At 44.5% G+C, this 24797-nt stretch overlaps 1 protein-coding gene across 1 annotated transcript; it reads right to left on the bottom strand.

Moving 5' to 3' along the window:
• Nucleotides 1-1919: 1919 nt before the first annotated feature.
• Nucleotides 1920-24752, bottom strand: GTF3C2 (general transcription factor IIIC subunit 2). The gene is made up of 19 exons (XM_025927298.2): nucleotides 24655-24752; nucleotides 15545-15815; nucleotides 15060-15381; nucleotides 14185-14470; nucleotides 11435-11529; nucleotides 10944-11021; nucleotides 10724-10822; nucleotides 9418-9645; nucleotides 9133-9244; nucleotides 8819-8927; nucleotides 7705-7730; nucleotides 7392-7521; nucleotides 5111-5255; nucleotides 4844-5005; nucleotides 4555-4642; nucleotides 4176-4304; nucleotides 3523-3672; nucleotides 3265-3372; nucleotides 1920-2966 (listed from the first exon to the last, which is right to left on the bottom strand). Exons 2-19 carry the CDS (start codon nucleotides 15789-15791, stop codon nucleotides 2748-2750), a joined length of 2733 nt encoding a protein of 910 aa, XP_025783083.2. The 5' UTR covers nucleotides 15792-15815; nucleotides 24655-24752; the 3' UTR covers nucleotides 1920-2747.
• Nucleotides 24753-24797: the final 45 nt, after the last annotated feature.

Genomic DNA, 24797 nt, shown 5'->3' on the forward strand with positions numbered 1-24797 from the left:
CTAGAATGTAAGATTCCTCATCTGTTTAACTGTTTTTCAAACCCCTCAGTTTTAGGGGTTTATAAGGAGACGTTTTGGGGGATATCACCACAGGTTCTTCTTTACCTCAGCTTTTAAAATGTATTTCTAGGAAAAGCCATTTTTAAACAAAGGGGCCCACAACTAAAAGTGTTTGGAAATCAATAGGTTCGGTGATTTCTTAATCCCTTTCCAGCTCTAACATTCTAAAATTTTGTGAATCTAGTGAAACATCCTTTCTAGGGTGGTGGAAACTATGACCAGGTCCCTGGCAGTACATTTGTCAGGCTGGCAGCCTTTAACTATATCCAGGGAGCCCACACTTCAGGGAGCAGCCATACGGGACTCTTTCAGGCTATCTGGCTAGCTCTAGCCCCAGTTTACTCAATTCCTATATGATTAAGGCAGGGAGAATCCTGTCACAGCTACTGGAGAAACACAATGAGGAAGCAAGATAATTGGGTGTCACAAATATTTAACTAAAGGCTCCTATATACAAAACACTGTGCTAGAGTGAATTTACACTGGTAAATATAATAGACCAAATGAGGTTAGGTTGGAAACAATTGTCCTCTGAAGTCAGGCTGTCTACATTCAAATCCCAGCATCACTACTTAGTAAACTGACCTTATTCAGACTGCTCAAACTCCCAATAATAGCAAGTAAAATGGGGCAGTACCTACCTCATATGATTAGGTAACATGCAAAATACCTGAAATAGACCAAGTGCTTAATAAACACTTGTTTATCCTTTTTTCTTCCTTTCCTCTTGAGAACACATGGGAGGGAGAATATTTACTAGAGAAATCTATGAAACTCCTTGATGAAAGGTGAGATTTGCATTGGGACCTTGAAGGATGAATAGGGTTTTTGTGGAGATGATGAAAAAGGATGCTCCTGGAGCGGGGAAGTGTGAGCAAATGCACAAAGAAAGAAAAGCACAGGCATCCATGGATAGTATAAAGTGTACACATTGGGAGGGGAGGTTGAAGTGGAACAGCCTGGGGAGAAGAGGGTTTATGGTGAAGAAAGACAGCAAGGGCTGAAAGCAACCTCCTGATTTTCTTTTGGAGGTGGAGACCAAGGCTAGAGTCCACAGGAGGAGCAAGGCTGCCAGCACCGACCTCTAGCCTCAACAGCAAGGGGCCCCAGGTCCCATCTTTTCTGCCACTGAAAGTGGAATCCCATGAGGCAGTGTTAAGGGGCTGCTGTGTAGAATGAACAAAGCTTCTCTGCAATGGAAGGCATTTCCCTGTCAGCTCAAAAACAAAAGTGGCACAACCAGAGCCCGATCACAATGGGACGGTAGAAGACTGGACTCTTTGCACCGACATGGGTTGTGGTCCCTCTGCTGCTAATAGTCTGGTTGCCTCCAGCTTGTTTCCTCTTCTGTACAGGAAGGAAATTGGAACTGCTTGATTCCTTTCTTCTTCTTGACATACAATAAATTCCCAAATCCAAGAGGCAGAAAGCTATTCACAGATATTTGGCCAACCAGTCTACAGTGCCAGAGGGTTTTGTTCCAGGTAGGTGGTAAACTAATCTCCACTCCCTTCAGTTGGAGCTGGCTGTGTACTTCTTTCTGTCTTCCGAGGTCATCTGACTCCTCCCTCCCCTCCACCCCAAACTTGATTGTACTCCTATACATTCCAAGACTGTGGTTTGCCTATTTCTCATTGCTGGGGTCTGTCTCTGCTTAGGAGGCAGTACTGCAGTCCCTAGGAGTCTGCAGCATCCCACAAGAGGACTCTAACAAGAGGAGATACAACAACACATTACTGTATTTGGGTTCTAAACACCTCCTATCTGGAGAGTTGAAATAAAAGCAGCTAGACATGTTTAATAACTCAATGATATGCCAGGATCATGAAGGACCAAAAATGATGACGTGTAAAGAATGGTTAAAGTAACTGAAGATATTTAATCTAGAGAAGAAAAGACTTGGGAAACACATGATAGCTATTTTTTAAATATTTAAAAGGGCAATCACAGGGAAGAATGACTAGATTTCCTAATAATCATGGTGAAATGTATAGAAGTATACTCTTTGACTTGATATAAAGGAAGATTTTTTTTAAAACATGACTGCCTAGGAGTGTTCGAGTAAGGTCAGACGACCAGTGATTGGGAATATTTCATAAGCAGGAGCAAGTAAGATCTGAGCCACTGTTCTACTGGTAGGGCGTTTGTGGTGTTCCTCAGTTAAAGAAGTACTATAAGCCGCTTCAATCCAATAAATTACTGTCACCCCTCATGGGCCTGTGTGTTGGTTACTTTGAAGAGGAAGTTGAGAAGGCAGTAATACTGGATCCTGGAATATAGTCAGACAGGAGCCTTCATACAGATACCCTTTCCAGTTCTCCAAACACCCACTCACGTGTGGTCTCAAAAACACCCAGTACCTTTACTCAGCTTTACCCACTTCACAATATGCTCAATATGAGCAATTTGACTCCCAAGCCTAGGTCAGGCCTGAGTGTTTCTCATGAGCCATAGTTTTAGGTGGAGGAGCCTTGAGAGTTTGTGGAGGGAGAGCCCCCCTGCCCGCAGGGGCCTGTGATGACAGAGTCTGTGGAAGGAGAGGTATCTAAGGAGTCCTGGCAAGGCAGGTCTAAAGGTCCAGGTCTGGCAGCGTCACTATCCAGGAAGACCCCAGTTCCTATGGCCCTGTGGTTGGGGGCCATTTGTTCCTGGCAGATTTCATTCCAAAGGTCCTGTGTGGACCACGACTAGGGACTGGGCAGAAGGCGATGGCTAGTTGGAGGGAAGCCAGGCCCTTTAATAGGGGAGGACGGCTGGAACATAGCAGTGAAGTGGGCTCGGCTTTCAAGCTGCATACGGTGGCCCAGTGGTGAGGTGAGTCCACGGACAAAATGGATCCGAACCAGCCCTGACTGTCCCCCAGATACCAGCCATCCATAGGAATCCAGGTTTGGGCTGAAGCGGACCTGTGCAGAGAACAGAAAACAAAAGAGAGATGCTCACAGTTGGTGCTTTAGGGTGAGTTGTAGCTGTAAGAGGAGGAAAAAAAAAAGGGCCACAATCTGAAAGGATAAGACCACGATGGGGTAAGAGAGGTAGAAATGAGGAATGTCTATCATGCTTTGCAGAATGAGGTCGCCAGAGCTGTTTTCCCTTCTCAGCTGTCTCTGTTATGTGTTCATTGCCCATTTCATTGATCCTATGTCCAGAGTTGGGACGAAACGAGAGTGAAGAAAGGTGGAGAAGATGAGACCAGGCTTTTACCTTGTGGATAGCCTCCAGCTGCAGCCTGTCCAGGCAGAGCTGCGAATGCCCCTCTCCTTCCTGCATGCGCAGCATTGGCTCTCTGTGGAGCAGATCGTGGAAGGAACCCTGGGGAGGGGAGTACAACAAGAGAGAGAAAGCCAGGGGCTTCTCAGTCTTGCATCTTTGGGCTACAACTCCTTAGAAAGCCCTACTATACCAGGACTAACATTTTCTACTTTTTCAAATGCCACACCCATTCTCTTGGCCTCAATTTACCAAATCTGTGTCTTGAAAGAGCAAGTAGTGATGGCTGACAGTTTCAGCATAAGTTCGAGCCTTGGGAGGGTTGGGGGCCTCCGATGAAGCAGAACGGTCTCGACCTTCAGGGCTGTCCTGATATGGCATCAGATCTGCTTTATATATAGGCTAGAAAGGAGACCCTGACATTAGGTTCCATAATACTGAAGACGGAATAAAAGTAAAAGAGAAAATTGATTTTGGGTAGGAGAGACTTAAAAGATGGAAGAAGGTAGTATGTTTGAACATATGCTCAGATGCACTAAGGTAGAGAAGATTATGTACAACTCTGTGCTGAGATTTCCAGGGACCAGGCACCTGGGTGGCTGAGTCGGTTAAGCATCTGACTTCGGCTCGGGTCATGATCTCACGGCTTGTGAGCTCGAGCCCCGCGTCAGGCTCTGTGCTGACAGCTCAGAGACTGGAGTCTGCTTCAGATTCTGTGTCTCTCCCTCCCCCTCCCCCCCACCTCTCTCAAAAATAAACATTAAAAAAGACTTCCAGAGACAATTTCAGGTCTGGGAGACCTCATACAAATTTGTACCCTATTGTTAATTTATAGTTCTAATTTAGGAGATCACGTGGATGAGGACCCAACAGATGGTGCTGCCATTAAATATTCATATACGTACGAATCTTCGCTCTACAGGTCGCTTGACATTTATTGGGTTCAGTGCCATGTCTGGCAATATAGCTGCAATGAGCTCCCCGGATATATCTCCCGCGGCTATTGTCCCAAGCCAGTCGGATCCTGAAAGACTCTAATAAGAAGAGACAGATGTCTTTCATTCATTCATTCACTCATTGTTTCAGTTCTGTGAACTGGTAACAACTGCACACAGTCTGAGGTGGGCACACACACACATACAAATGAGCTTATGCATAACCCTTATCCCTGATGATACAGTTACCATACATCTCTCTTTTTCTATCCAAAACTACTGCCTCTTCCTGACCACCAGCAGGTGAGTAAAGTAATCGTTTTCCTGTGTAATGAAGACGGGGGCTCACCCAGACAGTGCCTTTTCGAGGAGCAGTGAAATAGGCCTTGAAACCAAGGTAACCAGCATCAATATAATGAATTCCACAGAGTCCATAACTGTAAGAGGAAGAAAAAAACACTTTCCTTTTTCCAAGACTGGATTCATTTCCCTTCCCCAGTTCCTTCCAGAATGCAGATTACCTCAGTGTTTCCTTCAGTGCCCAACTCTGAACTCCCCTCTCCCCACAACAACCTGGCACACTTTGCACCCCAACCCTTAGGGCCTGTCCCAGAGCCCCTATGTGTATCCTGCCGTACGAGGCATAGCAGTTGTCCTGAGCCACAGTGACACCATTGTAGGGGAGCAGCCAGGCCAGCTCTGTACTCAAGAAGCGCTTGATAGAGTTTATGGGTTCATAAGGTCGTCGAAGGTCCCAGAATTTGATTTTGCGGTCACTTCCCGCAGAGACGAGGAAATGACTGTGGAAAGAGGGGAGAAAAGGGAGCAGATCAAATCTGAGCAAGGCTGGGAGCGCCAGCCTGCCCAGGCTTCACCTCCCACGCCACAGCTCTCCTGTCCCGTACCTGTTAGCTTTGCACCACTGAAGGGCACGCACAGCCTGGTCATGGGCTAGGAAACACTGGAAAGGGTAGAGTTTCAAGGAACCGTCAGAGAGCCGTATCCGCTGCAGGGGTGAGCTGGTGGGAAGGTTCCAGAAAACCACCATGCCTGAGGTAGGGATAGAATGTGTAGGTAATAAAGGCAAGTTCTCCCTTCTTTGCTCTAATGTTTTCCTCTGGGTTCCTAGGACCTTTGCCTTTTACCCTCAGATGTGACCCCCTTATGAAAGGATATGTGGATCATGATGATCTAGGCAACATTCCCTCCATGATATTTTAGCTCCAACACTCATCAACAAAAAAATAATAGCTTAGTGTGGCATTGCAGTTGAAAGCTGGACTGAATACACCCAGTAGCCTGGACTCCCTACTAAATAAAAGCAAAGGGCTTTTTAAAAGGCATAAACCCTCTAGGACAAGGGTTGACGAACTACAGCCCTTGGGCCAAATACAGCCTGCTGCCTGCTTTGGTAAATAAAGTCTGACTGGAACACGGTCACACCCATTCGTTTACCTCATGTATGGCTGCCTTCAGTTTTCAATGGCAGAGTTGAGCAGTTCCAACAATGGTCAAACAGCCCACAAGACATAAAATATTCACTATCTGGACCTTTAGAGAAATGTCTGCCAACTCTGCTCTAAGACAAAGAGAATAGGCAAGGAGCCAAAAGCAACAAGATGTGGAGAAACATAAAACAAACGAAGAAATAGAAACCAACTCTGCTGACCCAAAAAGCTGCCCCCGACCGGGCTGGCGGAGGAGGAGGTAATCAAAAGTAGAACTCTGATAAAAAGAAAAGAAATTAAGGAACAGTAAGAATTTAATCAACAAAAGCTGGGGAAAATATTTGTAGCTAAAAACTCAGGAAACGTAGCACCTCTGAACCTTTTTGGAAAAAGCTCATTGGCAGGGGCACCTGGGTGGCTCGGTTCAGCGTCCGGCTTCGGCTCAGGTCATGATCTCATGGTCCGTGAGTTCGAGCCCCACGTCGGGCTCTGTGCTGACAGCTCAGAGCCTGGAGCCTGTTTCAGATTCTGTGTCTCCCTCTCTCTCTGCCCCTCCCCTGTTCATGCTCTGTCTCTCCCTGTCTCAAAAATAAATAAATGTTAAAAAAAAATTTTTTTTAAAAAAGAAAAAGCTCATTGGCAGTGAACTCCAGCCGAGCCGTATCAATAATTTGGCAACAACGGCAGCCTGAGGTGAACGGACGGTGGACACACATGATCATTTCAATACAGAATTAAGGTTAAATAACTGGGAATCAAGACAGCAAAACAGCATCAACAATGACAGCATGCAAATGATGAAAAATCACAGTACCAAAAGAAACACTGAGAAGACCGAGAGGGCCAGGAAGAAGCGTGAGAGTGCTAATTTCCTGACTTCTGTAGGCTGAGGCTACTGATGAGGTCTGACCATGAAATTGTCACCTGATAACTCCAACTACTGGACTGCTCTTTATCATTCTTTCCCCCTCTTTTTAACCTCAAGAGGATCCTAAGGAATGGATGTCTCTGTGGTGAAGGAACATTTATGGGAAGCTTAGCCCATCTTTCAGTTTCCAGTCTTTTTCTTTTATAAAATTAAAGTGTAATTAAATTTCATACATTTTCATTTAAAATAGCTTATAGAGGGGTGCCTGGCTGGCTCAGGGGGTAAAGTGTGTGACTCTTGCTCTCAGGGTTGTGAGTCTGAGCCCCACACTGGGTGTGGAGATTACTTAAAAACAAAATCTTTAAAACAGCTTATATAGGGGGCGCCTGGGTGGCTCAGTCGGTTAAGCGTCCGACTTCAGCTCAGGTCATTGTCTCATGGTTCATGAGCTCAAGACCCACACTGGGATCTCTGTCGTCAGCATGGAGTCCACTTCAGATCCTGTCTCCCTCTCTCTGCCCCTCTGCCACTTGTGCTCTCTTTCTTTGTCTCTCAAATATAAAAAACATTAAAAAATATTTTTAAAATACATAGAATGATCCCACGGTCATAGATTTCTTTCTCTCGCCATCTGATCTTTTTATCTTTATATATGCATACAGAACTCCATGAAATGATCTTCACCGACTCTTAATTATGGTTTTTTGAAAAGAAGATTTCTAGTGACTTTCTTCTTCCTTCTTTGTATTTTTTTTACACTGCTTGAACATAATGCCCAAAACTGAACCAAAAAAGAAACAACCAAAAAACAACAAGCATATATAAACTTTAAATAGCAACATCCCCTTATGTTTTGTTTTGTTTTGTTACCATTATAGTAGCCAGCAGCCAGGTGGTGGTGGGGCCGGGTGGGCATCCAGGCCAGGCTAAGGCACTGACCACACTCAGAGGGGTCCGAAGCTTGCATAGACCCCACCTGAAGGGTCGCCACACATTGTACCTGCAGAGACAGAAGAGCCGGGCCTAGGGTTAGGAATACCTACCATTTGCCACAAAGGCTCAAATCAGTGTTTAATCCAGCAGGATGGGGGTTTTTCAGTGGCAGAAGGAGACTCACTGTGGAATCAGTAAGGGAGGCTCGAGAAGATGGAGCCTTGGCTAAGGTAGCAGATTCCTCACTCACCTTATAGATGGCGGGCTTCACTGCATCTATGAGGGAAGAAGAGCGATGCTCTGAGAACAGAGGACTAAAGTCCTGATCTGCCTTGCTCTTACATCAGCACCCCTAATCTGACAATGACCTTCCCTTACGCTCATTTCTCCACCAGCACATTGATGAATCTACCTCTATCTGGCCCCATCCCCTTCCCCCACCCCCTTATAGTGAGCGTGTCCTTCCTCCTATCAGAATGACTAATTGCTCCACTCTGCTCTCTCCCCACTCTCTCACCTTTTCCAGAACTTTGCTCATCTGGTTATCTTTCGTTTCTCCTGAGCGATCTGCTTTCTCTCCCTAATGGATCGTTCTCATATGCATACGTAAACATGCACTATAGTCTCCTAACTCAATAAAACAAACACACAAACAAAACCTTTCCTTTGCCCCTTATTCGCCTCCAGCCACCACCCTCATCCATGTGTTCCTCTTCACGGCCAACCTACTTGAAAGAATCGTCTACACATCTGTCTTCACTTCCTCACTGCCTATTCCCTCCTCAGCCCACTCCTCCACCAAACCACCAAGTATGGCATTTCTCGGGGCTCAAAACTGGGTGCCCTCTTCTTTAAATACTCGGGACAGTTGAAAATCAAGTTTGACAAATAGGAGATGTCTTTCCCTAACCTCTTCCTCTTCTTGCTCATCTTTAGCTCTATATTCTCTCCCTCTCTTCCCAATGAAGAGAGGGTGTTTATGTGTACACGGAGAGGCAAGCGTTTATGTGAAGAAAGGAGAGGTGAGTACGGGACTGAGGGAAGGAGAAGAGTGTGGCAGAGGAGATCAGGGGAGATCACGCTCAGCACATAAGCTGTGGCAGCAGGAGGGGAGGGCCTGAGGGCACACAGCAGGCAAGGGGGAGAAAGGGGGTATGCTCAAAGAACTCAGTGAGAAGACTGCAGGAGAGAGTACCCCTTTTGCAGACTGCTAAAGAGACAGGTGGAGAACAAAAGGTGTGAAGTCAGAGTGGGTAGGATGCCGAGTAAGGCTTGGTCCTAGAGGCTGGGCCAGGAGGGGCTTCAGGGGAGATGGACAGACCCTGCTGCAGCAGCACCACCCCCTCGCCTGCTGCACTACTCACCTGGGGGCTGTTGAGCCAGCAGGGCCTCCGGATGGGGCAGACTGAACAGCAGCACCTTCCCATCTGAGCAGGCAAGAGCCAAGAGGCCCAATCGGGGCAGAAGAGGAGCCTAGAGGGGGAGCCCAGATCTGTGGGCTCTGAGGGCTTGCTGCCTTCAGAGCCTCTCAGAAAACTTTTGAGGTTTTGGCCCCTGGAAACGATATGGGGTTGCCGGGAAAACTCCATCCACCGCTCTCTGTCCCCTCTGAGAACTCGCAGGGCCTCTCTGTTCTGACTCTGAGTCCTAAAGCATCCCACAACCAACAGGGAGGTACCTTCCGAGGGGTGCCTGGAAGTTCCCATGCTCCACTGGGGCAGAACTTGAGGTCCCAGATGCAGCCATGGTCACAAGCAATCCCATAGACAAAGTGGGCCCTGTTGCCAGGACTGAGGAGAGAAAGCATATGGGGAGAATGGGTAGGGAGAAGGGGCCTGGGGCTGCCAGAGCCTGTGCTCTGCCCCATCTCAACCCAATCCAAGCGCCCCAGCGCCCCTGCCCAGCCCCATCCTTCTCTCCTCCTCAACCACCCTCCCACAGCAGCGTTCCAGCCCCACCTCACCAGCTTTCTTGCTGCAAGGTCCCGAGGCCCCAGAGTTGGAGCAGCCCGGGACCCGAATGAAGCTGGCTCAGTGCGTGTGTCTCATTCATGTCAGGGCTGGAGAAAAGGGCCACATACTGCGAGGCTGATGCCCCCTCTGGCACTGGGCACCAATCCAGAGCCCAGAGGGGTCCCCCTGTGAAGAAGGACACATCCCAGCGCTCTGGGTGTGCTGTGATCGAGCTAAATCTAGAGAAAAGTCAAAGATGGGATGAAGAAAGGAATTAATAAAAGGTAATAAGGACTTCATTAGGTGAGCGGATAAGCATCCAAACAATGGAATATTATATGGCACTAAAAATAAATGAGCTATCAAACAATGAAAAGGCATGGAGGAACCTTAAATGCATGTTTAAGTGAAAGAAACCCACCTGAAAAAGGCTACACGCTGTATGAACCCAACTATGTAGCATTTTGGAAAAGGCAAAACTATACAGTCAAAAGATCAGTGATAGCCAGGGATTAGAGGGGAGGATGAGTAGCTAGAACACATAGGATTTTTAGGGCAGCAAAACTACTCTGTATGATCCCATCATGACAGAGACATGTCATTATACATTTGTCCAAACCCAAAGAATGTACAACACCAAGAGTGAATCCTGACGTACACTATGGACTTTGAGTGATGATGTGTCAATGTAGGCTCATTCATCGTAACAAATGTACCCTCTGGTGGGGGATGTTGATAATGGGGCAGCTGTATATGTATGGGGGCAGGGGAGTATATGGGAGATCTCTGCACCTTCCTCTCAATTTTGAACCTAAAACTGCTCCAAAAAATTAAGCCTTTAAAAAAAAAAAAAAAAAGGTAATGAGGACAGAATGGGAGCTCCACCTGGAGCTGGTATGAACTAGCTTAAGCAAGGGCCAGAATATCAAGAACATTCTACAGGTGACAATAGTCCTTAGCCACCATCTGTCTTCCTCCTTTCCTTCCAAAGCCTGTCTAGCTCTAGTTCACCTTCAAAGATGACAGGCTGTGCATTCTGGTTTACCACAGGGCTCTCCAGGGCCAGTGTGCCCAGGTCTATCTGAGTAGATGTGACCTTGTAAACGGGTTTGACCTTCCATCTCCGTAGCTGCCCTCAGTCTGGCCAGCAGTGATGAGCACTGCAAACTACCTGGGTTGACCAGGTCTAGCAAGGCCTCCCACCCTGGGACCAATTGGAACAGCATCAGGGGAAGAAGAGGGCCAATATGTCATCCCTTTCAACACTCATTTGTCCTGTTTCTATCTCCTAGAACCAGAAAGAGATGCAATCTTCACCTGTTTATTCGGTAGAGTGTGCCATCTTCAGGAAGTCCTTCACGCTGTACAGAGAACAGTGGAGACTTCTCCTGCTGGGGCAGGTAGGGCGCCGCCTCACTGGGGGCAGGCAAAGGAAAGAGCATGAATGTGGAAGACTTTCACCCACCCCAGGATTCCCTGTCCCTCTTCTGATCCCAGGAGTGTCACCCCCTCCTCGGCTTCAGAATGTCTAACTTACAGTTCAGACAACAAGTGCCACTTCCAGGCTAACGGAATCCACTCTGCAAACTCCCAGTACGAGTGCTTCTGTTCTCGGCTGGAGGGACAGAAGCAGCGTTAGTGAAGGAGGAGAGAAATTCTTGGGCAGCTCTGTCCAGTAACCTGTGTGCAGTGATGGGAGGGATCTATTATGTGTGCTGTCCAACGGATACATTAGCCGCTAGCTGTAAGTGGCTATTAAAATGTGGCTAGTGCAGCTGTGAAACTGGACTTTTAATTTCATTTTAATTAATTTGAAATTACATTTAAATGGCCACACACACAGCTAGTGGCTTATGTCAGACAGCATGGCTCTGGAGCTCTTGCCTTTAGAGCGGTACCTTTTAGTTATGAATGTCTTCAGTGTCCTGCCCTGTGAGTGCCTTCCCTCTTTCCCATGGCCCCACTTCTAGAAGGTCCTCTGCACGCCAACACCACCCCCGCATCCCCAGCCCCCTCCTCAAGCCTCACAGGTCCTTGGTGAGATGGAGGCACTTCCAAACTGGAGCCATGATGTGATTTGGTAAGCCGTTGGGAGCCATTCCCCGGCAGTGTGGCTTCTGTTTCTGAGGATCAAATGGAAAAAAAAAAACATAAGCGAGAGAACTTTACAGACTGGAGAAAGTCCCCGGAAGATAGCTTTCCCAGCTTTTACTTTTCTTGGTACTACCTCCTCTCTAGCCTCTGACCTGTCAGTGTCTTAAAAGATTGATGTTTCCACCATTACTAGGACTTCACCTTCTGCAAAACCTGTTATGTATTTTCTTATTTATTTTTTGAAGTTTATTTATTTTGAGAGAGTGGGGGGTGGGGGGGAGAGACAGCATGCACCAGTGTACACGAGGGAGGGGCAGAGAGAGAGGGAGAGAAAGAAAATCCCAAGCAGGCTCTGTGCTATCAGCGCGAAGCCCAACCCCACAAACCGTGAGATCGTGACTGGAGCCGAAATCAAGAATTGGGCCACTCAACCAACTGAGCCACCCAGGTTCCTGGAACCCGTTACGTATTTTCTGTTCACCTTCCTCAGTGTCTCCATGGCATTTGGTTCAGAGGACTCACATTCGCTTCCTCAAACTCCTGCCTTATGGAATAGTGTCTCCTTGTTTCTTCCTGCCTTTCTAATATTCCTCTGCAGGCTCTCCCTCCTCTGACAGGTTTAGTTGATGATGGTATTTCCCCGAGTCCCTCTGTCTTCTCCTCAACCCTCCATACACATACTCCAGGTAATCTCACCCCATGCCCACAGCTTTGACTTCCATCATTATGCCTGATTATCAAGTCTATATCTTAGAAAATGTAAGTTTTACTCAGTTTCAGCTTCTCTACAAATTCTAGACTTTTACAGTGATCCCAAGCCATATTACAGAGCCTAAAGCAAAAGGAAAAATCAGTAATACAGTTCCTGTCTTTTTAAAGCCTTGATATTTTTGTTTATCATAAATCTGTTGCATCAATTTTTATTTTTATTTTTTTTATTAAAAAAATTTTTTTAATGTTCTTATTTATTTTTGAGACAGAGAGAGACAGAGCATGAGCAGGGGAGGGGGAGAGAGAGAGGGAAACACAGAATCCGAAGCAGGCTCCAGGCTCTGAGCTGTCAGCACAGAGCCCGACGCGGGGCTTGAACTCACAGACTGTGAGATCATGACCTGAGCTGAAGTCGGACGCTTAACCGACTGAGCCACCCAGGCACCCCTCAATTTTTATTTTTTAAAATGTTGCATCAAAATATTTTTCTTGATTACTGAGGGTTTGGGACTCCCTTAAATGTTGCACTTGAGACAAGGCAGGCAGTGATCCCACATACATGACTGGCTACCAGACATCTCTAGTAGGATGGCCCATGGCCCACAGGCCAATTCAACATGTCAGAAAGTGAGTTCATCATGGGGGGTTATATGTAAATATGAATCACAATTCCACTCCTGAAATCATTATTATACTATATGTTAACTAACTTGGATTTGAATAAAATTTAAAAATTAAGGGATGCCTGGGTGGTTCAGTTGGTTGGGCATCCGACTTTTGGTTTTGGCTCAGGTCATGATCTCACAGTTCATGGGTTCAAGCCCCATGTTGGGCTCTGTGCTGGCAGTGTGGGGCCTGCTTAGGATTCTGTCTCTCCTCTCTCATTGCCCCTCCCCCAACTCGCGCTCGCTCTTTCTCTCTCTTAAAATAAATTTTGAAAACTTAAAAATAAATTTCAAAAGAAAAGGAAGTGAGCTCATCACCTCACTGCTCCCCCACCCCCCTCCCCCACCCCCACTGCTCCTCTGTCCTGAAGTCCAGCACAAGAAAGCACCATCTAAGTTAGAAACTCCTACTCCTTCCTTTCCTGTGACTGCCAAGTGCTGTTAACTGTCTCAAACGTCTCTTGCATCCGTCCCCCACCTTCGCTTGCTTCATGGCTTGATTCAGACGCTCCCTATTACTACCTGGATACCTGAAGCTGTCTTCTAATTGTCCACTGCTGACTGACCTATTGTCCTAACTAATTATATTTCTACTTAAAAACCTTTGTTGTATAGATTTTCTGTGTGTGATGATGAAAACATTTGGGAAATGGGTGGTGGTGATGGCTGTACAACACCAAGGACAAGCTAACACTACTCAATCGTACATTTTTAAATGGCAAATTTTATGTGGTATATTTTACCACAATTCAACAAACGTACAAACACCTGTGTTGGCTCCCTCCAGTGGTTGTCCGGCCATCCTCCCGAGTTTGATCCCACCACTCTCCCCTAGACCCTCCGAGGTCCCGCTGGGCACTTCTGCACCCTTGGGAACTTGCTGAGAGCTCTCAATAGCCCTGCCTGCTCTAGTGTCCTGTCCCAGGAATTTCTGGGAAAAACAATCCCTCTGGCAAACTGCCACTCACCTCTCAAGACCTAGCCCAACCATCACTTCTCTGGGAAGCCTGAGTAGTTTACTGCCTTCCTCTACACGCCCAAAGAACTGTGTTCAGTCCCGGTGAAGCACCTATCACACTGTGGACTTAGGCAGAATGCTGTTGCAGTCACATGTGTTTCCTAGTGCAGAGTAGATGCTCGGTATCTAAATGAGTAATCTCATGTACTTACACCCGCAGCCCCCCCGTGCCCCAATGTTTTTGAGGGTGTCCCTTTCTTCCTTTACCTACTTTGGCCATCAGTTACTAGGCACCCTGCAGACCCCCTAATAATCCTCCTATTTCCCCACTTTCTTATTCATTCAGTTACCCCGGAAGTGGATCCTCGTGGGGTGCTCCGAGGCACCGCAGGCTCGGGGTCAGATGAGATCTCGCTTGGAGCCTCGCTTTCATTTCCATCTTCAGCCTCAACCTGGAGAACAAAGTCTTCATCCCGTGCAGTGTTATTCTCTTCTTCTCCACCTTGACAGGCTGCCTGTGGCTGGCTTTTATTTGGTTGGGCAGGGCTGCTCACTTTGGGGCTCTCGGGACGGGGCACTGGAGCAGGCAGGGTTGTTGAGAGCTCTTCAGCCAGTTCCTGAAGGTACAGAAGTGCCCTGTGGCACAGGGCAGAGTCAGAGCCATACTCACAGACACTTAACTGAGAGCCCCTTTTCCAGATACTTAGCTGATTCTTATCTCACTGGATCCTCCCAAGGACCCCTGCAAAGCAGCTATTAATTTTCCCTTCCCCTTTGATAAAGAACCAGAGATCCAGGGAAGTTACGGACTTGGCCAAGGTAAGACTCAGATCATGTTTGTGGAATGTGAACCCAGATCTGCCAACTCTAAGTCCAAAAGCACTTTCACTCTACCACAGAGATCAGTAAGAGCCAAGGGAAGAATGGAAGGACACAGAGAGACTGATATATACTGGGTGGTAAAATTGCAACGAAGACCTGGAGGAAACTGAAAAAGGTGACAGGATACAAGGCACAAAAAGCAACCTCCTAGACAGACAACCTTAGCAACAGGTAGAAGTTGCTGCGGTAAGAGCTAGAAGATGGCTCAAGTCCCCAGAACCCAGACGTTACCCCTGCTTACCTGACGCCTCACCACAGCCTCTCAGCTCTCCAACATCTGTCCCACCCTGATTCCCTTCACCCCGGCCCCCCCCTCCACCGAGCTGCGCCCCACAATCCTTACACTTGGGCAGCCCTTCGGCGGGGTCGTTCCCCAGGAGGGGTCTCAAAGTCCTCAGGGGGCCTCTTTGGAGGTGGAGACTCTGGCTGATCTAGGTCTTTGGACAACTTCAGCAGTAGCAGCTCTGCCTTGGACCTTCGACCTCGTTTCTTAGGCATGGGGGCAGATAGAGGGCTGGATTGATCTAAGAGACCAGGAACCAGAGGGGCTGACGGAGGATTAGGTTGTTGGGGCCTTTTGGGGCCTTTCCGTGTCCTACCACCTCTCTTCCGGCCAGGCTTTGAGGCCCTAGGTTTTGAGACCTTTGACATCTCTGAAGAAAGATCTGTAGAGAAGAATATGGGTCTGTGAGACGGGACCAGAGCTCAAATCTCTTTGGCAGAGATTATACCATACCCAGGTTGGTAAGATCCTGTGAGCTCACCCTGCTCTCTGTCATCTGAAGCTAAACATGGGGAGATTAAAAGATTAAAGGACAAGGTACATACCTTGCTGTTCAAGTCTGGAGAAGCTTTCTTGTTCTGGAGGGAGCCTGCTCTCATCAAGAGAATCCTCAAATCCAGGCAAAGGTGGAGGTAAAGACATCTCTATGGAAGCCTCAGCACTGGTTATTTCTGAAGAGGCCGTGACATCAAACTGGTTTAGCACCTCTTGTCCAGGAGAGTCTACCACAGTCATGTTCCTCACGGGGCCGGCCTCCCCCAGGGCAACACAGCCGACCCCGCAGGTATCCATCAGCACCCCCTAAAATGGCTGTCCCTGCACAGAGACATACATGTGAGGAGAAGGCAAAAGCTATTTGCACTGGCTCAGATTTTTCTACTTTCCTGTCTTTTCTCTTCCCATCCCACCCACCGCCTCCCACTTCCCCGGGGGAACTATTTAATAATAATTACTAAACATCTTCTGTGTTAGGCACTATTCTAGGAATTGGGAGTATGACAATAAGCAAGACAGCTAAGGGCCCTGCTCTCATGGAACCTACACACTAGTGGAGCTGGCAATGAACAGATAATAAGAAAGTTACCATTTATTTATTAAATGCTTACTATGTGCCAAGCACTATATTGCTTAGCCAACTTAAAGCTCTTACATTTTCTTGTAAGGATAATGCAGTGAATGAACAATTATCCAACTCCTTTCCCTAAAGCCCAATGAAATAAATCACCCCTTTCCCATCAAAAAATTAAAAAAAAAAAAAAAAAAAAAAAAAGAAAGAAAGAAAGAAATCACCTGTTATGAATCCAGGGAAGGGCCACAACTTCCTAAAACAGACTATAAAGAATAGTTGCCAAATACATAAAATTTAGACCGCATTGAAGGAGGATGCCCAGAGCTAATCCATGTTTGTGAATACTAGTTAAGGAACAAATTTATTTTATAAGTAAGAGTTATCTAGTGGCCTGCCATCAATCTTTCACCTGAATAGGGGAGGCGGATGGCTATGAGACAATTAAGGAACATCCTACTATATTAAGAGACCTTTCCCACATTGAAGAATGGGCTAAAGGTGCTCCTGGCTGGCTCAGTAGGTAAGAGCATGTGACTCTTGCTCTCAGGGGTTGTGAGTTCGAGCCCTATGTTGGGTGTAGAGATTATTTAAGAATAAAATCTTAAAAAAAAAAAAAAGAATGAACTACATAATTGTCACAAATCTTCATTTTTTTTAAACTCAGAAAATCAATTGTGTAACCATGGACCAAAGTAAACTGACAGAGATAAACAAAGCATTGGCCACCAAACCAAAAAGCTGAGCAACACAGAACTCTGCAAGGGCCCAGGTTTTGGTTAGAATAACATACCTTTTTATGACAAAAAGGGAGAAATACCTCAAATCCCAGGAGGAACCCCCCCCATACGTCTGTACGTGCCTTAAGAATAAATAATTCATTGGCCTCAGCTGAAAAGTGTGTTAATACAAAGACCATAGGAAATATACAAATTAAACTTCCCAATTGTCTCTCTTAAAGAAGCTACAGTCTAAACATATTAGAAACATATTAGAAATAGCCAATCCTCTAACTCAGGTGCTAAGGAACACTGTGCTAAAGACACAGTGTTATATCGCCAACGTAAATAGAGGTCAATGAGAATCCATCTACCCTGTTCTTTAGTAAATAGCAAGCCCTGAGAGAACTACTCCATTCAAAATTAGTAATAAAAAGGATCCACACGAAATCTATGCATAGATACTACAGAAAGAATCAAAAGGACACAAACAAATGAAAAAAGATGGAAAGTATCCTTTCGAAGAAAGCCTCCAGAAAACAGAAGAAAATTTGCAACAAAAAATGTCTGTATAATACTTTAAAAAAAAAAAAAAGATACTGTGGAATCCAAGAAGAGATAAAAGAAGACAATGGGGAGGTGGAGACTGAGCAGTCATAAGGAAAGAAACTGAGTAAAATGGATAAGATCATCATGAAATGAAATGAAAACCAGGGGAGAAGCAAAATGTTGAAAACTGTACTGCTATAAAGAGATAAAAGTGATTAGTGAGATGATATAGATGAAAAAGAGGATGGAGGGAGTCAACACATGAATAACTGATGTTCCTAAACAAGAGAGAAGGAAAGGCGAACAGAAGTATTAAAAAAAGAAAGAAAGAAAAGGAAAAAAAAAAAAAAAAAACACTTAACAGAAGAAAATTTCCTGAAATAAAAAATAGAATACTTTCCTGAAATAAATGAAGACCCTGGTCTATCAATCAGAAGAGCTAAGGTGTAAAAGGCAAGTAAAAGTCAATAAAGAATCATCAAGGCCAAGAAATACTTGAGTGAAGATACTAAATTTCTCCCACAAAGAGAAAAGTAAACATCAGGTCAGCCTCAGAGTTCTCGGAAACATTTGATGCCAGAAGATAAAGAAACACAAAGGGGGTCAAGAGATTTCTTTACTTAACTGAGACATCATTCACATAAAGGCAACAGGATGGTATTCTCAATATGCAAGTCTCTAGGAATTATAGTTTTAAAAAAATCAACTTGAAGACCTACTTCAGCCAATGAAAGACAAATCAATACAAAGAACTTTCTAAGGTTTTAAAATTTTTATTTAAGTTTATTTATTTGAGAGAGAGAACACAAGTGGGGGAGAACGGCAGAGAGGGACAGAGAATCGCAAGCAGGCTCCATGCTTAGAGGCAGGGCTCAATTTCACCAACTGTGAGATCATGATCTGAGCCAAAATCAAGAGTCAAATGCTTAACCAACTGAGCTACCCAGGCAACACAACAACTTTCTGATGGAGAAGCTGTGGTATAAAGATTGCAGTAAGCATTTAACCCAGTGACACATTGAGTTTAAACAACTGTGGTAACTACCACTATAAAACAGACTCTAATTTAAAATTTTGAAAGGCCCTGCAATGTAAAAATAAGAATTTTCTGACTGTAGTAGACCAAGACAAAGAAGTATCCTGCTTTTGCTTGTAAGATCGGTAACTGGAGAAGTAAAGGGCTATTAATACCATTTAGATATTTAACAGAACTAAAGGCAGTATACTCTGTTGCTTCCAAAATACCCAGCAGACCACAGAAACCAGAAAAAAAAATTGTTTTAAAGGCTGTACAATAAGAGATTGAAAATAAAAGAAACACAAAAAAGAAAAGAAAAAAAAACCTACAAAGAAGATAAAGATACGTATAACAATGACCAAAAATCAATCCATTCATTTAAAAAAAAAAAAAAAAAGAATAAAGATTTGGATTGATTTTAAAAAGTCAAACTATATGCTTTGAAGGAGTGTCTAACACAGGGCCACCTGAGTGGCTCAGTCAGTTAAGCATTCAACTCTTGATTTCAGCTCAGGTCATGTTCTTGCAGTTTGTGAGTTCCAGACCCGCACTGGGGTCTACGCGGACAGTGCGAAGACTGCTTGGGATTCTCTCTCTCTCCTTTCTCTCTGTCCCTCCCCCACTTGCTCTCTCTTTCTCTCTCTCAAAATAAATAAATAAACTTAACAAAAAAAGATGTCTAATACAAAGGAACTCAAAAGAGCTGTAAGTCAAAAGATACATTAAAATACATAGGGCAAATGTAAGCACAAAGAAAATAGGAGTTTTGGTAATAGCAGAGCTGAGTTCAGGGGGAAAGTATTAAATGAGACAAAGAGGGAATACTTTGTCATAAAACTTCAAATTATATAAAAGATAAATGTCATGAACTGTTAGACGTCAAATGACAGCATTAAAATAAAGCAAAATCTTCAGGAAATACAAGAACTACTTCTTTTAACCATTGACAGATCAAGTAGATAAGGACAGGAAGACATGAATAAAATGATTATTTGACCTCTCTATTGGTCCTGCTTCACCTGCACAGAACAGAATCCTCTCTAGCCAGTTCAGCTAAAAGGAATTCATTATAGGGTATTACATGGTTCACACCAGTGGTTCCTAAATTGTGGTGGTCCAGGCAGCATCAACATCACTTGGAAATTTGTTAGAGTGCAGATTTCCAGTCCTATCCCAGACCTATTGAATCAGAAACTCTGGGATGGGGCCAGCACTTTGCGTCTTCACAAAGCCCTTCAGATTACGAGGAGGCACCCACAAATCACAAAGCTCCTGCCACAGCTGATGGCTCCATGAATTGCCTCTGCAATGATCAGAAAGTGACCTAACTGAACAGGAAAGACCCTTCTCTGGCTCCCAGATCCAGAATCATACCACTGCCACAATCTGAACCAATAATATGTATTGCCTCCTAGCCTGGCTCTCTCCTCTCTAAACTGAAGTTCAAATTTGAGTTCTTCAAGAGCACATTTAATTGGCAAGACCTAAATCATATTCAAAATCTTGGATGGAAAAAAATTCCAGGAAGTGAAATTTCTAGCTTTCCAGGCTCTCAGTGGAGGTTTTTCCTTCTCTCATGTCCCACTTACCCCATAGTAGAAAGTGGGATCAGCGTCTTGTCAATTCGTCTCCAATGCCACTTCTAGACGAAGAGTTCTCCCTGTCTTGTAAAAACTGTTCTTGAAGCTCAGAACATTCAGCTAAACCATTGCTACTCACTTGCTGTCTCACAATGGACCCTGTCATCACACAAAACCTTTTAACCTCCAAAATCACAAAGACATCCCACTATCTGATCACAACCTCCCATCTTTATAGCCAGACTGCTCAACTACAATCTATATCTATTCTCCAACCATATCAAGTCACTATCTATTGATCTCTCCAATTTCTCCCTGTGTTGGCCACATCCTATCTAGCTTAGATTCCTTTATTTGAATCAGATTCTTGTTGATATTGTGAAGTTCCTTTCTTATCTTTTTGCTCTGCAAAATTGGCAAAATTTAAGCCCTGGATGAACCAACCATCCTTCTTTTCCATGTGTGCATCTAAGGTGCCGAGTGCTACCACTTACACGTTCTCTCTAGTCAGCCCCCACATTACCTCTCCCCCAGTATCTGATGCCCTGGTTCTCAGCAGGTATTTTGTCTCTGATTCCCAAAACAAAACCCAGAAAGTCACTATGTGGGAAATACTTCAATGTCTGGTCAAGAAGCCTACTCTCTCCATCTGAACCCTTTATCTACTTTCTAAGCCCAACCTTCCACCTGTGTTCTAGTTCCATCACCCTACCTCCTAGGGACACTGGAATTGTTTATCATTTTCCTTTCCATTGGCTATTGTCCAGTTGGTTGCTTCCTTCCTTCATTTATTTATAAAGATTTTATTTTTAAGTAATCTCTACACCCAACATGGGGCTCAAACTCACAACCCTGAAAACAAGAGTCGCATGCCCCACTGAAACAGCCAGGTGCCTCCCCAACTGCATTTAAATGTCTGTAATTACTGGGATGCCTGGGTGGCTCAGTTAGTTAAGTGTCTGACTTCGGCTCAGGTCCTGATCTCACAGTTCGTGAGTTTGAGCCCCACATTGGGCTCTGTGCTGACAGCTCACAGCCTGGAGCCTGTTTCTGATTCTGTGTCTCCCTCTCTCTCTGTCCCTACCCCACATGCCCATGTGCACTCTCTCTCTCAAAAATAAACATTAAAAAAAGTAATGTCAATAATTCTCATCTTAACACACATACAACTACCCTTTAACCCATATTCCTCCTCCCTCTCACAGTCAAACTTTTAAAGAGTTCTCTGCACGTGATGTTTTAATTACCCTGCTTCATTCTGACTAGGATTTTGCCTTCCAACTCATCACTGAAGCTAAAGCCTCCAATAACTGCTGTCAACTAATTCAGTGGACACTTCTGTTTCCTTTAACTTGATCTCTTAGCAGCACTGATGCTATTGATCACTCCTTTCTTGAAACATTGTCTTTTCTTGAGAAGCAATTCAAGTGCAATAAAGTTTCAGATCTTTACAAAATTTCCTCAGTCTTTTAGAGTTGTCTCACCCACACCCATACGCTTCTTTGTTTCTTTGCAAATGTACCTCTTTTGCCTTTCCCAAGGGATCAACTTAGTTTCCTTTCTTTTCTGAGTTGTCTTTATAATACTTTTAGTTGAAGTAGAATACTTGTAAATATGTGTAGAATATAAAGAATAACAATAAAGCACCTGTTTATCTGCCACATTACAACTTAGTTTTAATAGAAACAGTAATTCTTTCATACTCAAAATCTTTAAAATTTAAATATATATCACAATTATATAAATATAATGACAAATTAACTGACATAAAAAATGTTGAGGACCATCACAATGACTCTTGGCAAGCATTCAACTCCACCAGTGAGAACAGTGACCAGGCCTATAGGAGAAAAGCCTATAGGCTTCAGGTATGCAGAGTGCCATGAACATCAGTTTGTATGCTTTACAGAGGAAATGGGGAATGTCAGTTAACACAGGGAGCTAGTTAAATAGGTATCAGTTGGGGCACCTGGGTGGCTCAGTCGGTTACGCGGCCGACTTCAGCTCAGGTCATGATCTCAGGGTCTGCGAGTTCGAGCCCCGCGTCGGGCTCTGTGCTGACAGCTCGGAGCCTGGAACCTGTTTCAGATTCTGTGTCTCCCTCTCTCTGACCCTCCCCCGTTCATGCTCTGTCTCTCTCTGTCTCAATAAATAAATAAATAAATAAACGTTAAAAAAAATAAAAAAAAAATAGGTATCAGTTAAGAGAACTTCTATGTATGTCTTAAAGAATTTCCACATCAGTGCACAAATACCTATCTCATTCTTCTTAGTTACTATCCAGTGTTCCATAGAATTATAGTTCATTCGGATACTCCCCATTTGATGCACAACTGAATCACAACACTATTACAGACAATACTGCAATAAATATCTAAGTACAGATCTCTTCGTTAATGAGAAATTATTTTCCAGAATAATGATATGAAGTGGAATTATTGTACTGGATTAAAGGATATACACATTTCAAAATTTAATAGATACTGCAAACAGCTCACCAAAACAAAAGTCAATTTGTAATCCCACTAACCATATATCAGTACCCATTTTGCCACACCCTTGCCAATCTGATGGATGAAAGAATTCTTCCCTATTGTATTTATTTGCATTGTCCTGATAATGATTGAGGTTAGCAACTTCTTTTTATATATTGGACATCTATTTTTTTTTTATGAATTGCCTGTACTTATAATTTGCCCATATTTCTACAGTACAAAGCAATCTTTTCCTTATTGATCTGTGAAATTATTTATGTTGCAAATACTGTGTCTCTACTTTTTAAAAAAAACTTTGTTTAGGGGCACCTGGGTGGCTCGGTTGGTGGAGAGTGAAAATCTTGATATCAGGGTTGTGAGTTCAAGCCCCACACTGGATGTGAAGCCTACTTAAAATAAAATAAGTAAAATAAAAATAAAATATATTCTTAAAATGTTTATTTATTTTTGAGAGAGACAGAGCACGAGAGGTGGCAGGTTGGAGACAGAGAGACATAGAATCCAAAACAGGTTCCAGGCTCGGAGCTGCCAGCACAGAGCCCGACGTGGGCTCAAACCCACGAACCCTTAAATTATGACCTGAGGCGAAGTCGGCCGCTTAACCAACTGAGCCACCCAGGTGCCCCATAAAATATTTTTTAAAAAACCTTTGTTTATAATGTTTCTTGCTAAACTGAAATTATATTTACTGAGTTAATTTTTTTCTTTACGACTTTTCCTTTATGACTTGTTTGTGTCTTAAAAAGGCACCTCCTACCCCACTGATATAAACATACCTTATTTTATGTTCTTCTAATACTTTTTCTAGTTTTGAAGCTTAAATGTAGCTCTTTAGTCCATGTGGTATTTTCTTATGATAATAAGAGGTATGGGTATTAACTTACTCCATATGTATCTTCCCTGAAAGTTTCATAAGGATCTTGCCTGATTCACTACTGAATCCAGAACCTGGTACATGGTAAGTGCAATAATTAAACTTTGTTAATTGAATGACCACCTTCTCAAGGTGCAAAAATCCCTTCAAGAATTCATTTCTCTAGAAGGCAGCAGTAGGGTATGGTGGTTAATTTCCATTTATGATTTTATAATACAAATCCTAGACATAAGTAAAGGAAGGGATGTTTAATAAATTTTGCTAGAGTTTATAAAAGTTTACATTTGCACCTCAACTTGTTTGGAATGCTGCTTCAAGGCTGCCAGGATTTCCCTAATCAAGGAAAATGATTAGTTAACACAGTTCCTCAACTATGGAATTACTTTAAACACACTGTTTGGTCTAATACCAAAGTGTTCCTATGGTACAGTTGGTGGTATGCAAGATTATTTTAATGATACAAAAATGAGTTTTATTTTGATTGTGTTTTTAACTTGTATAAAAAACTCTAGTCCATGAAACCCATGGTTTCATCTTTCTTGCTTAGATTGAGACTAAAGCACTTAAATTTTAAAAATAAGCCAATTTTAAAAAACTACTAAGAAAACAATACATTTGATAAGAAGGGATGGCAAAAAGTAACCAAGGCACAGGAATGGCTGAAGTGTGTGTAACGATATGCCACTAGGGCGAAGAGGCTTCGCCAAACACTACACCTCTCTAACAAAGTGAGTTACTAGGGTGGGGCTGAAGTCGCCACCTCTGCCTTCCCCAGCAGTCAGCCAACTTGCTGCGGGATAAAAGGACTAGAAGGGAAACATAACTGGCCCTTGGCTGCGCCAATGGGGTTGCAGCGCGCGGGGCACAACCCCGGGGTTAAAAGAGCCTCATCGAGGAAGATGAGACACAGCCGAATGAGAATGACCCGCTACCACTCTAGGGGTGACCGTCTGCCCTTCCTCAGTCATGGGCGTGAAGGCAGCTTCCATTCCTAGCCTGGGCTGGGGGCGAGCCCTGAGTTTTCTGAGGCCGAGGACTACTGTAGGTTTGCTGAGTCCGAGGAATGCAATGTTACCAACGACGCGGCCAGAGCACAGGATGCCGTGTTACCCGCACCGCGTCGAGAAAGAAGGCAAGAGCCATGGTTAGCAGGGATAAGGGATGTCCGGTTGCACTACAGGGAAGGAGGTGGGGAGCGTGATGGTTTCTGCAGCAGCGCGGGGGCTGGAAATCGCGATGCTGTGCAGAGGGAAGAGAGGAGCCGGGAGCTGGTTCCCATTATCTTAGTGCTATGGGAAAAGGAGGAGGAGGAGGAATCGTGGGGCCCCCGCACACCCCGCTGCGGTACACTCACCCTCACCAAAGTCCTTCCGGAAGTCCAAGTTCGAAGATGGCGCCGCCTGTCTGGTCGCGGTTTTATGACGAAATCTGGTAGCTACTCTTTATTGTCCCCCCTCCCCCTCCCCCTCCCCCCGCCTCCGCCCCTCCGGCCGCCAG

This window comes from Puma concolor, chromosome A3, assembly GCF_028749965.1.
Source record: "Puma concolor isolate L17-30 chromosome A3, mPumCon1.1.hap2, whole genome shotgun sequence".
Classification (NCBI taxonomy): Eukaryota; Metazoa; Chordata; class Mammalia; order Carnivora; family Felidae; genus Puma; species Puma concolor.

Bases quoted from the DNA above. Each gene is read 5' to 3' on its own strand.
- GTF3C2 (XM_025927298.2), bottom strand. From the start codon at position 15,791: ATGGATACCTGCGGGGTCGGCTGTGTTGCCCTGGGGGAGGCCGGCCCC. The intron at 15,382-15,544 runs GTATGTACCTTG...TCTTCTCTACAG, and splicing joins CTCCAGACTTGAACAGCAAG to ATCTTTCTTCAGAGATGTCA. The intron at 5,006-5,110 runs GTACGGGACAGG...CTCTTTCCACAG, and splicing joins CAGTGGTGCAAAGCTAACAG to TCATTTCCTCGTCTCTGCGG.